This window comes from Vitis vinifera, chromosome 5 (genome assembly GCF_030704535.1).
Source record: "Vitis vinifera cultivar Pinot Noir 40024 chromosome 5, ASM3070453v1".
Classification (NCBI taxonomy): Eukaryota; Viridiplantae; Streptophyta; class Magnoliopsida; order Vitales; family Vitaceae; genus Vitis; species Vitis vinifera.
Window position 1 is genome coordinate 4,811,513 of NC_081809.1, and position 13,457 is coordinate 4,824,969.

Sequence of the window (13,457 nt, forward strand, 5' to 3'; positions counted from 1 at the left end):
TTTTTTTTGCGTTGTGGTGCTTCAATCCCTATAAGCCAACCTTTTACAAAACCCATGAGATATATAAGTGGCCATGCACAAAACACAACTTTTTACGAGGACAAAACCCCAAGTTGTATTAACTATCAAATAATTATAAGAAATGTTTAGGCTTTCTCTAAACAAGACACACACTACTTTTCTAGGTGAGTTCATGTAGAGAATGTTTGGCAAAGTATACTTTATATAATCAACCCACTAATGTTACTCATATTCTAGGTAATGGGTTAGAGAAGGGCTTCAACCATTGTAACTTGTTGTAGCAGTTGCATTCCATGTTCCTGTTTTTGCCATCTATCACAATAGTTGCACTGCTTACTTCTATTTGTGCCATTGGTACCATGTTCAACAACTCACTCTCTTGAATATGCCACCTTTTTAGGTGTTGTTGCACCATTGCATGTAACCCATCCCATGAGATTTTCTTAGTTTGTGTCATGTGTTTGAAAAATATATTAGCCTGCTATGTGTCCCATATGAAATGCCTTGCAACAATGTCTAGTGTCATCTCCTTGATGCGTTAACAGCCCTTTGCCTAGGCTTCCCCTAATGTCAAAGTGTCACATCCATATGCCTTCAAATTTCATGTTCCTAATGTTTAACGGCCCTTGTTTGGTCTTTAACAATACCAAGTACTATATCATGTTAAGCCTGTACATGCTACTCAACCACTCATGTATATCTTGGTGACCCCATGTTTGTCAAGCCCCTTCTTGCCGACATCCTTGCTATAACATGGCCTGTATGTACCAAGCTCCCTTCATGGTCCATGACCGGCCTACATCCATTGCCTCGTTGCCACAACCGCACCTTATGATGTTGCACCTACACACACGTGCTAAAAAGATTCACCATCACACCTTGCTCTTGCCTTGGGCTCAATCTTGCCTTTGAAGTGGCATAGTCATTATCACCTACATTCCATTATTATCCTTAGAGAGAATTGCCCCCATTAGAGAGTTTTTTGAGCATTTCTCATCCTAACAAGAGAAGACATTGTATGTGTTTCCATGAACATAAGGAATTTTATTTAATTATGGAAAATAAAAAATATATATATTCTCTTGCTTGGAAACTTCTCAACCAACGAAATCACATACTTAAATTTTTGCAAAGCCTAGCCACCTACATGATACTTGCATGTGAGCACCGTGCCATCACATAAGTCCTTCAACGTAGTTAAGCTGCTCACACTTCCACATGGAAATAAAAGATTGCTTATAAGTTTGTTCAGGTTTTTATGATCTGCGCCTAAGTTTGTGTGGTCAACCATGACTTAAATTGATAAATGCCATTCCATTTTTGGGCTAATCTAATTTCCTTTTCTTCCCAACCGTGAATCATTTATGGTCTCAACGTCATTGACAAGGGGGTATAGGAGAGGAACCTATGAAAACATGAATACAACCATAAAATGAAATAATATGCAAAAGAGGACCTTGAAAGTTTACTAAAATGTGGTGGAATTTTCTGTTCAGAACCATTTCAATTTTTACATTCGGTTCATCATGAAGAACTTAAAATCCAATTCAAATGTCCCCTGCCTAACATCAAACATCAACACCATTTGCCTTCGTACCCAAGGTTCGAAGCAACCAAGGACATAGTCTATACATAGAGATATGAATTATGAGAGCATATCAATGTGAATGGTATAAATATTATTAGAAAGAAAGAGATGACTCGAGTAGGGAACAGTTTATGAAGACAACAAACAAATTAATATTAATCCAATCATGAGCCAAGTGGCAAAATTTTACAACAAACTAGGAGAGTTGCAAATCATGATACTATTATTGAACAGGGATAACTAGGAAAGGAAAAAGAAAAGAATTGATTTGTTACTACCTGGGATTTCCTCACTGAGAAATTAAACTTGGTGTCTGTTGTCAACTAACACTTATTGCACTTACTACAATCTTGCTCCACAGTTTGAACAAATCAAATGGAGCCTCTTTATTTACAAGGGTTCCCATGCAGACATTTTTTTCATCATCATCACTCGTTCAAGCAGCTTTTAATCTGGTCCTGTTGACGGTAAGATACCTTCTAAGTGCAAGCAGTATGACCCATGTTGTCTTTGTGATCTTCTCCTTAATCATCAGAAGCAGGGCTGAGCTTAACACGGTTTTCAGGATCTGGGCCTCTAATCCTTTGAAAAAACCAAGCAGGCCTTCTCTTTTCCAAATGGAATAGATTGTATCTGACACTGTTTTTCGGGGTTGAGCTTCTTTGGTCGTCCCATCTTCGTCTGATTCTGCAGCTTGAAGCATGACCTTACACCTGTCCACAGTCCATATTTTAATTTTATCAATGAAATTGATTTTTTTTTTATATGTCATTTTTCACAGAATACTCCAATATAAAAAATGAGTTTGTGAATCCTGATGCTGTGGAAAACAAAAGGACAAGGCTTCATTCCCATGAGTCATGGACATGGACTACACAAGGAAGAAGGATTAAATAACTATCCCCTAAAATGATGCATGAAAATGCTAGGGAAGAATGAACGAATAAAGTTTCCACCTGATAGCTGGGTATGTCACGGTGGTGGCAATACACTTAGAGACTGCCCCTAAAACAAAAGCAGAAAAGGCAGAAAGAGCCTCCGGGGATGATTCTGTACCAGTTTTATTGCTCAGCTTCCCCTTCAAAAGTCTTAGTTTCAGCTGATCAAAGACCGTGTACTGCACCACACAGGAGTTCTTGCAAGTTAAATCTCGATTGAATCGTGTTTACCGGAAAGGAAAAAGATCATAAATTCATGGAGTAAGAAACAGTAGTGGTAGTTAGCCATCCTTGAGTGGAATATGAATTAGATGGGGCAACAACAGTTACTCCCTCTATCTGAAAACTCAAATGCCAAAAGCATACTCATGCTGATATTATAAGCCTAAAAATCAAACACATGGATCCCACCATACAGACCACTCCCTCCATGTGAGTTACATACAAGCTTCATACCAGGACGCATAGCCAAGTACCTGGATAGAGGGGTTTGCTGTTAGAAGCAGAGAGATGCCAAGACCATCAAATGCCTCCTTCCAAGTACCCTCCGAAAGAGTTTTCCAAAGTCCTTTAGATTTCCCAAATGCACTTGTCTGCATCCTTGAGGATGCTGTATCCAAGGGCTGTAAAGTAAGATTGCATATTAGAGCATCCGACATTGAGAAATGGAATGGTGATTGAAACCTACGTAACAAAAATGAAGTAAATAAGGATAACAGATAGAAATAATTAAACAAAATCATTCTATTGTCTTTTTTCCTTGTTTTCACTCTCTTGGCCTTTTGTACCCTATCAATAAGTTGTGTTGGCCTTTCTTTCACCCATTGGATACCTTCCGTATACTTGGGGTGCACCCCCTTTGTCTGTCAGCACTTATTAATAAAATCTCTATTTGCCAACCAAAAAATATAGTATTTTTTAATTTAAAATTAGTCCATGTGTTGACTTATTGGATATATAAGGTTTGTAGATTTCAACATATGATCTTTCTGGTAATTACATCTCTCTAGAAGGCGAGTCTTCTTTTCTTCCTCATTCCAGGGAAAGCAAAAAGGAGTTTTACTGTCTTCCAATGCGGTGTTCAAACAGCACCGAAATAAATGGAACCCAGACAGGCTTGTTAGCATGTTATGTTTTAACCACAGGTGTTCACAAACAGTCATAATATAAGTTTTTCAGTTAATTGGCTAAAAGAGGTAAAAATGCCACATATCATCACACCACAAGAAACGATTCAAATTGCAGCTCATAGAAAAGATGTTTCTATTCAAGCAAAAAGAACACATCAAAGTAGGACTCGCCTGTGTCATTAAGACAGTACAAGCCCCAGCAGCTGCAGCAACAATCAGGTTTGCCTTTGTTCGAATGGTTTTTGCGCCACTTTTCTCCAAATATAACCTCTTAAAGAAACTGTATCCATAGAAATAGACAAACTGGGAAATAAACGACTGCAGATTCTTTGTCCCAAGCCCCTGGTACAATGAAAGAACTTGGTTGGTAGAAATTGCCTCCCATAGAACATCAGAAATGTTCCTGCAATAGTCCAAAAGTATGTCAAATATCCATTTGTGTAATCATTCTCACCTTAACAACATAAAGTGATCGATTTGATTTTTCAGCCATCACCCTTAAGCTGTCAAATAGGAGAATATAGATTGAAAAGTTCAAATCAAGAAGTCAGTAATTTAGACTTGAAGCATTTTGCATAAGAAATTAATTTGAGAATCGTCTATGGGGTATCACCTATTCTTCTCATGTTCAATTAGGAGGCAATTAATTAAGAATGTGGGGATAAGCCACATGTGTAAGGTAATAGTTACAAAAAATGAGAAAATGTCCAACCATGAAGGGTGACAAACAAACCACTAAACCAAAGAAGACCCTCTATAGTTTAACATATTCTGAACATCTGAAACAAAAAATCAGCCAAAATAATAATATAATCACTAGCCCTTTGGAAGCAATTTTCCTTTCCTGGATAATTCCCCATTTGACTGCTGACAAATTTTGTAACAAACAATTTGACTCCAAAATCCAAATAGATCAAGAAATCAAAAGAGCAACATAGTGGAGGACATTTTGAGCTGGAGAGAAAGCAATAATAGAAGAGCTTTAAGACTTAAAAGATGGCTGTGGTTTCTCCCGGCGGAAAGTGCTGGTTTGGAGTGGATTCGAAGACCTTCGAGATTTCAGTCGACGAGGCCAAGGGGAAAGTGTTAGGAACAGTTTGCGAAAGGAGTCCCAACTTTTCTTCTTGGATTCGTTTTAGTGGTAAGGGCCTGTCCTTCCTTTTGGAAGGAGCTGAGACCTGCTGCTTTCTCAAAGTGGGGGAGCGATTCAAAAAAAGCTTGGGTGGAGGGGGAAAGAAGATATCAGATGGAATTGCGCTCTAATAGAGCAGGTCGGTTTTTGTTTTGCACAGCCTGAGATGTAGAAGGTAAGAAATTCTCATTGGCTTTCCCCAAAGGCAAGGGAGTGGTTGGAGGTTGGAAACTTTTGGCTGGGAAATTAAGAAGCTTTGGTTTCTCCTTAGCTCAAAAGGGTGACGAGCACTCAGGAGGGAGGGGTCTTAATGGGGCCAGTGTTAGGAAAAATGACCTACTTCCAGAGACAGATCTTACTGGTTCTACTGAAATTCGGAACGTTGTATGGTTAGAAACAAAAAAGGAGGTGATTGATAGTAACAAGGAGGTTTTGAGGAGGAGCTTGGTGGGGAGATGGGGGGGTTCCGATCAGCCCCCTTTCCTCGACTCCCTTAAGTCTTGGGCGCAGTCCAACTGGATGTTGAGAGGAAATCTTCGCTCGGCTCCGTTAGGAGGCCCGCTTATACTCTTTGAGTTTGAAGATGTCGCTGAAGCTAAGAGGGTGTTGCACTCAGGGGTCAAGTGGTTTAAAGGTAAATGCCTTCTCTTGGATTGGTGGAAACCCTCCGTTGGTTGTCTCATAGAGAACAGGAAGAGCCGAGAAGTGTGGGTAAGAATTATGGGGCTCCCTCTGCACCTTTGGGGGATGAATTTTTTCAAGAGCTTAGGGGATGCCTGTGGCCGCTTTGTGAGTGTTGACGAGGATACGATGGAACGCCGGAACTTGCAATGGGCCAGAATCCTCGTCAGAGTAAGAGGGTGGAATCTCCCGAGTTCTTTGCGGCTAGTAACAGGTTCTATATGTTTCGCGGTCCAATTATGGTGGGAGACTGCTCCTTGGATCAGTGAGGTGCAGTCTTCTTGGTGTTGCACGGGAAGAGGGGGTAAGGTTGAGGGTGAGGTTGGGTCACGCGCCTTCCTGAGAGTTGCAGAAGTTTGCTCTGGAAAAGAGGTTGGCCAGGTGTTGATGGTTGACCCGCTGCCCTCTACTAAAGAAGGAGAGGACTCTGCTCTTTTCCTGACAGGAACAGCTGTAGGTACTGATAGGAAAGGGAAGCTCAGTGGTACGAGGGCTTTGGGGGCTCGGTTGGGCTTAGAGTTAGAGGCCCTTGCTTCTGATTCTTGGGCTTTGGGTTCTGCTTTTGGTGGTAGCCTCAAAAGGCTTTCTTTAGGTCAAGCCCAGTTGGAAGTGGGTCGGGCTTGTTCTTCAAATAGTGGGGAGACTCTTCTTTCTTCCCTCAGAAGTCATCTTCACCTACAAAGCCTTAGACTCCCTTTCTCGGTGACGAGTCCTCTCTCGGCGACGGGTCCTTCGCAAGGCATCATTCACTATGCGTATTTCCTGGTGGGTCCTTCGCGAGGTGTTGTTCTCTGTGCGTTTCTTCACGTTTGGAGCCCTAGACTCCTTCCCTTGGCGACGGGTCCTTCTCAAGGCACTGTTCACTGTGCGTCTTTCTCGGCGGGTCCTTCGCAAGGCGTTGATCCTTGCGCGTCTCTTCTGGCGGCTTTGACGGCAATCGTGATGCCTCTTGCCGATGTCGCTCTCTTAGATGAAGTCCTCAAATTCCAAAAATGTACGCTTCCTCTGTCTCGTTTTTCTTGGGGGGAAGGGTCGTCTTCTTCTTCTACTCCTTCTTGGGGGCCGTTTTCTACTTCTTTGGGCGAAGATCGTGGAGGGTCATCCCTGTGCTTGAAGAGTTGGGGTGATTCCCCCGAGTGGGAAGCGGGCGTGTTGGAAGCAAAGGCCGACGTTGAGAAAGGGCCTCTTTCCATGATTCTGCAAAATGGATCAGAGGTGGTTTTCCCTGAGAATGCTTCCTCTGAAGAGGATACATCGTCCGACAAAGAGCTTTCCAATTTCAAAGATTTTAGTACATTTTTGGGAATGTCGGTTGAGGGGTACGAAGAAAAAATAGTTTTGTTGTTAAAGAAGTTGAAGAAGATGACTGGTGGGGGGACACTCTGTAAAAAAAAAAAGAAAAAAAGAAAGTGGTGTCCGCATTGCACTCTGAAAGGGAACTGAAGAGGTTGGATTGTTCGGTAAGCTATGGAGAGCCTACGAACAGAAGGAGTGGCAGGAGCAAATGGGAATTGATCCCTGTAGATTGATGAAGATTAAAATACTTGCATGGAATGTTAGAGGGCTCAACGATAGGGAGAAAAGACGGATGATTAATTTAGTAATTAGAGCCCAGAAGGCAGATTTAGTTTGTTTTTTAAAAACAAAGGTGCCAAAGATGTCGTTAAAGATGGTGAAAAGCTTGGGCGTTGGAAGGCTCATGGACGGGGGGGCAGTTGATGCTGGGGGTGCCTCAGGAGGCATCCTGATTTTTTGGGACAATAAGGTTCTGGAACTCTTGGAGCTGGAGCGGGGTGTTTACACCATTTCATGTCGCTTTAGGAATGTGGAAGACAACTATATTTGGGTGTTCACTGGTATCTATGGACCAGTCCTTTCGAGGGCAAAAGAGAAGTTTTGAAAAGAGTTAGGCGCTATCAAAGGCCTGTGGGATGAGCCCTGGTGCGTTGGGGAGGATTTCAATTCCATTAGATTTCCAGGGAAAAAGAGGTATGGGCACAATCTGACTGCAGAGATGAGAAGGTTCTCTGAGGTCATCAAGGAATTGAATCTAAAGGATCTGCTCTCTTCCGGTGGTCAGTTCACATGGTTTGGCGGTCTTCATTCTCAAGCAGCTTCTAGATTGGATCGTTTTCTGATCACTAACGAGTGGGAAGATCACTTTTCGGGTGTCTTTCAAAGTGCTATCCCCATAATTGCCTCTAATCATTGCCCCAGTCTCTTTGAGGGCAGGGAGGTTAAAAAAGGCAAGACTCCTTTCCGCTTCGAGAATATGTGGCTTCTGTTGGATGGGTTCAAAGAGCTGGTTTGCACGTGGTGGACAGGTTACTCAATTGCAGGATCTATCAACCACTACCTTGCTGAAAAACTAAAAGCCCTTAAAGGGGATCTAAGAAGATGGAACAAGGAAGTTTTTGGTAATGTCTCTGCTAAAAAATCTGAGGCTTTTTCTCGAATTCAGTTTTGGGATTCAAATGAGAGTCTTAATCCACTATCCTTTGAGGAAGTAGAGGCTCATTTGGGGGATTTAGAGGAGTACAAGAAGTGTGTTTTAATGGAAGAAACCTTCTGGAGGCAAAAATCCAAGGAGATATGGCTAAAGAAGGGGGATAAGAATACCAAATCTTTCATAAGATGGTCAATGTCAGGACAAGAAAGAACTTCCTATCCAAGGTGAACATTAATGGGGACTCCCTTACTAGTGCGGAAGATATCAAGGATGGGGTGTGTAGGGCTTATAGGACTTTGTTATCGGGAACTGAGGACTGGAGACCAAGAATGGGGAATTTACAATTTCGTGTTCTGGGGACAAAAAGGGCTAGAAGCCTTTTTCAGAAAAAAAAAGTTTTTGAAGCCCTTTGCAGCCTCTCTGGAGATAAAGCGCCTGGTCCGAATGGGTTCACCATGGCTTTCTAGCAATTTTCCTGGGATTTTACCAAAATTGAGATTATAGCCTTTTTTGGTGATTTTTTTCGCCTTGGCACTTTCCAGATGAGCCTAAACTCCACTTTTTTCGTCTTAATTCCAAAAAAAGAGGGTACGGAAGAGCTGAAAGACTTCAGACCAATAAGCTTGGTTGGGAGCCTTTACAAATTACTCGCCAAAGTCTTGGCCAATAGGCTGAAACAAGCTGTTGGGGAAGTGGTTTCAGAGCACCAGCATACATTCATCTAGAATAGGCAGATTCTGGATGCCACTCTCATTGCAAACGAGGCAATAGACTTCAGGCTAAAGGTTAACATCCCTGGACTCCTTTTAAAATTAGACATTGAGAAGGCGTTTGATCATGTCAATTGGGATTGTCTTATTTTAGTTATGTCCAAGATAGGGTTTGGACAGAAGTGGATAAATTGGATCAGTTGATGCATCTCCACAGCCAACTTCTCAATTTTAATTAATGGGACCCCTTCAGACTTTTTTCACAGCACTAGGGGGTTGAGACAAGGGGATCCTTTATCCCCTTATCTCTTCTTATTAGTCATGGAAGTTCTCAGCCAGTTGCTCTTTAGAGCTAGAAGTGGGGGCTACATTGAGGGGTTTAAGGTGGGAAACAGTAATGGAATAGAAAGGGATTTGTTCCACCTCCTATTTGCTAACGATACTCTTTTATTCTGCAAGGCCAACAGTGTGCAGTTGCGTTACTTGAGTTGGGTGTTTTTATGGTTCAAGGCGATCTCTGGGTTAAAATTGAACAAGGATAAAAGTGAGGTTATCCATGTAGGAAGGGTTGACTCTTTGGAGAATATCGTCTCAGTTTTGGGGTGTAGTATTGGGAAACTCCCCTCTTATTATTTGGGTCTTCCCTTGGGTGCTCCCTTCAAATCTTCAAGGGTGTGGGACGTAGTGGAAGAGAGATTTAGAAAGCGTTTTGTCTTTGTGGAAGAGACAATATCTTTCCAAAGGGGGGAGACTTACCTTGATAAAAAGTACCCTTTCAAGCCTCCCTATTTACCTAATGTCTCTCTTTGTCATTCCACAGAAGGTGTGCGCAAGACTTGAAAAAATCCAAAGAGACTTCCTGTGGGGCGGTGGCACTTTAGAGAAAAAGCCACACTTGGTGAATTGGAGTGCAATTTGTACTGATATGAGATAAGGAGGCTTGGGTATTCACAATCTTGTAGTCCTAAATAAAGCTTTGCTTGGGAAATAGAGCTGGAAATTTGCGGTAGAGAGGAATTCTTTGTGAAAACAAGTAATCATAGGCAAATATGGGGTGGAAGAGGAAGGTTAGTGTTCAAAAGAAGTGAGGGGAGCCTATGGTGTGGGAATGTGGAAAGCCATCAGAAAAGATTGGGAAATCATTCGCTCTAGATCCCGCTTTATAGTGGGGAACGGGAGGAAGGTCAAATTTTGGAAGGATTTGTGGTGTGAGGACCAAGCTTTGAAAGATGCTTTCCCTAACTTATTCAGATTGGCGGTTAACAAGGATCAATGGGTGTGTGATGCTTGGGAGGAGGAAGGAGAGGTGGGAAGTTGGAATCCTTTGTTTTCAAGACGCTTTAACGATTGGGAAATGGAAAAGGTGGAGGGCTTGCTCCAAAAAATACACCCTTTGGTTTTGCAAAGTGATGTGGAGGATGTTTTGAGTTGGAAGATTAGCAAGAATGGCTCCTTTTCTGTTAGATCTCTCTACCGATCCCTCACTTTTGCCTCTAGTGAACCTTTTCCTTGGAGCATTATTTGGAGATCTGGGGCTCCCATGAGAGTTAGCTTTTGTGCTTGGGAAGCGTTTTGGAACAGAATTTTGACCATGGATCAGCTTAAAAGAAGGGGTTGGAATTTACCAAATAGATGTTATTTGTGTAAAATGGAAGAGAAAACTAGTGACCACTTGATCCTTTTCTGTAAAAAGGCCACAATGTTATGGAGCTTGTTTTTCTCCCTTTTTGATGTGCAGTGGGTCCTGCATTCCTCAATCAAAAGGAATTTGATAGCTTGGCATGGTGCTTCTGTGAGTAAGAGAAAGGAAAAAGCTTGGAGGGCTGCTCCCCTTTGTTTAATGTGGACATTATGGAAAGAAAGAAATGAAAGAGTGTTCAATGACACTGAACGTTCCGACCAAGCTCTAAAACTTTCTTTTTTGTACACTTTTGTGAATTGGGGTAGGGTATATTTAGAGGATCATTCTTTGTCCTTGTTTGACTTTATAGAGTGGCTTTTGTCTAGTTAGAAGAAAGGTTTTTCTTTTTTGGCCTAGCTTCTTAGGCGTTGCCTGTACACTCTGTGTGTACTATTTTCGCCTTTGCTAGGCTTTTCTAATACAATCTCTTATTTGCCTATCAAAAAAAAAAAGATCAAGAAATCAAACTTGCTTTTTCATTGGATACAAAATGTTCTTAAAAACATTCCACCATATATCTTGTCCTTACCATCCCACAAGCTTGGATTCAAAACTACCAACTCGGGAGCACGCTAAGACATTCCACAACAACTCATCATGGCAAATCCGGAGGTAGTCTATATAAAGAATAATTTGACGCAAGTATAAAAGAACAATGAACAATCCAACAGCAAAGGATGGGCATATAAATGCCTGTAAAAAGGTGGGTGTTCAATAAGTTCATTGAAGATTAATAGAAATATATTAAATTCCACATATGATATGATAATCCACATGGACATTTGCATAGGCAAGTGAATCTTTCCAAATACAAGAACACCCAATTTTCTCTGAAGGGAAAACCAAATTCAGCAAAATTATCAAGCTCTGAAATTCCAAAAACAGACCCACAAGCGCAAACCAAAAAGAAACGAAATCACTAAGGCAAAAATGACAAAAATCAACGAACAGGTCAATATACGAACCTGTACTTCTGCTGATGATGGCCACTGACTTCAGCCTGGTACTTGGTCTTACAAGTGTCGAGGGGATACAAGATGGTGGTGCTGACCAGAGCTCCAACGGCCCCTGACGTTGCCTCCAACAGGGATTCCGTATCAAAGCCCATCTGCCTCCACAAAGTCAAGGTCCAGAGGTGTGAAATTTGATGAGAATGGGAAGGGGAGCAGAGAATCAGGCAGTGGAAGCAACCATGTGAAGACGAGTCGGCGGGGTTTGGTAAGAGTGACGCAGACACACGGAGAGTTGAGTAAACTTTCACGACTCCACGGAGTAGTGTAGTCTGATTGGCATCGTGTTGGGATTCGGAAACTCTGACGGCAGCTTTGATGGCTTTTGTGGCGGTTATGGGTGTTGGGCTCTGGATTGGGCCTAGTCCTAGTCTCCTCTTCAATGGGCTTAGCGTGAAGGTTCGAAATGCACAGATTCAAATTTGAAGCTGCCTAGAATATTAAATATTAATTAGGAAGTGTTTTGACTAGGGTTTTAATGGTGGACCATGGTAATGAAAGCATATTCTAAGGCTAATTTGGATGCCTATGATGATCATTGCAAAACTTAAGTAGATAAATGGAAGGTTTAAAACTTGCTTGTTAATTATTTTTGTTGTTCTCCAAGAAAACATAAAAGAAAAAAGGAAAATTATTTGTCAATTAGAAAATAGAAGATTTAAGGCTTGTTTGTTAATTATTTTTTCTATTCAAAAAATAAATAAATAAAAAATTATTTGTCAACTAGAAAAATAGAATATTTAAGGTTTATTTGTTCACTCTTTTTACTATTTTTCAAAAAAATAAAAAGGAAAAAATGAAATCATTTGTCAACTATGAAATAGAAGACTTAAGGCTTGTTTGTTAACTTACTTTTTTGTTCTAATAAAAAAAATGGAAAAATTATTTGTCAACTAGAAAATTTAAATTTTAAGGCTTGTTTCTTAACTCTTTATGTTGTTCTCCAAAAAGAAAGAAAAAAAAAACCATTTGTAAATTAGAAAATAGGAGATTTAAGGCTTGTTTATTAACTTTTTTTTTCCACTTGTCAACTAAAAATATAAAAGATTTAAGACTTGCTTCTGGACTCTTTTTGCTGTTTCCCAAAAAATGAAGAAAATTATTTGTCCACTAAAAAATAGAAAATATTTTTTATTATTAAAAATAAATTGTTTTTAAGTAACAATTTTTTTTAGTACAATCCAAATTTTTCAAAAGCACAACACTCTAAAACATATTTGTACGTGTGAGAGTGATTTTGAAATATATATATATATATATATATATATATATATATATATATATAAATAATGAAACTTATATGTTTTTTATTGACAAAACTTAAAGTGTATTTAATAATGATTTTAAAAAGTGTCTCTAGACTTTGTATCGTTTGAAAATTTTTATCTTCCAAGTATTAAAAATACTTTCTATAATTACTATCAAACACATTTTAAGAGTACGTTTAATAGTGATTATAAGAATCATTTTTAATATTTTTAATACTTAAAAATTTTTATCATTCAAGTATTAAAAATGCTAAAACTCTTTTTAGAATCACTCCTAAATGCACTTATAAGTTTTTTTTTAATTCACTAATTTTTAGTAATAGTAATTATGATTTTATTTCAAATTTAATGGTCTATTTGACGAATAAGAATCCAAAAAGGAATGAGAATTAATAATAATATCATAAAAAAATAAATTAATTAAATATCTAATAAAAAATATTTTTATTTTTTATAATACTTTTTATTTTTATTTTTATTTTTAATAAGTAATAAATTTTTTATGTTGATTTGATACTCTCATTTGCCTCCGCCATTCTATAAGTCTCTTCCTTTTTGCGTATGGCATCGCCCGAGTCCTCTTCAAGGCATAATATTAAGAATGCTTGAGCAATTCAATAAGAGATCTCGGATCGAATTGATATATCAATATTAAGTTTCAAACATAGAATAACGGTAAAAATGATGGCTTTTAGAGGCTGTAAAAGTGAAAAAAAAAAACTGAAACAGGGAAAGAAATGGCGTCGGTAGCAACAGGGAAAAAAAGAAAAGAGGAAGAGAGAGAGAGAGATCAAAACGGTGTCGTTTTAGGTGAACGATGAGAACAGGCAAGCGTTTTTAGACTAGCCG

At 39.7% G+C, this 13,457-nt stretch overlaps 1 protein-coding gene across 1 annotated transcript; it reads right to left on the reverse strand.

The window, feature by feature from the left end:
• Window positions 1-1,737: 1,737 nt before the first annotated feature.
• On the reverse strand, window positions 1,738-11,647 carry LOC100252792 (peroxisomal adenine nucleotide carrier 1). The gene is made up of 5 exons (XM_002281098.4): window positions 11,296-11,647; window positions 3,849-4,080; window positions 3,024-3,170; window positions 2,566-2,726; window positions 1,738-2,322 (listed from the first exon to the last, which is right to left on the reverse strand). The coding sequence occupies exons 1-5, from the start codon at window positions 11,436-11,438 to the stop codon at window positions 2,046-2,048; spliced, it is 960 nt and encodes a 319-aa protein (XP_002281134.1). The 5' UTR covers window positions 11,439-11,647; the 3' UTR covers window positions 1,738-2,045.
• Window positions 11,648-13,457: the final 1,810 nt, after the last annotated feature.

What these genes read in the sequence shown, in the direction of transcription:
- LOC100252792 (XM_002281098.4), bottom strand. Translation starts at nt 11,438, where the DNA reads ATGGGCTTTGATACGGAATCCCTGTTGGAGGCAACGTCAGGGGCCGTT. An exon ending in GTACTGTCTTAATGACACAG is followed by an intron (nt 3,171 to 3,848) that starts GCGAGTCCTACT and finishes CTTACTTTACAG; the next exon opens with CCCTTGGATACAGCATCCTC. An exon ending in GTGACATACCCAGCTATCAG is followed by an intron (nt 2,323 to 2,565) that starts GTGGAAACTTTA and finishes GACTGTGGACAG; the next exon opens with GTGTAAGGTCATGCTTCAAG.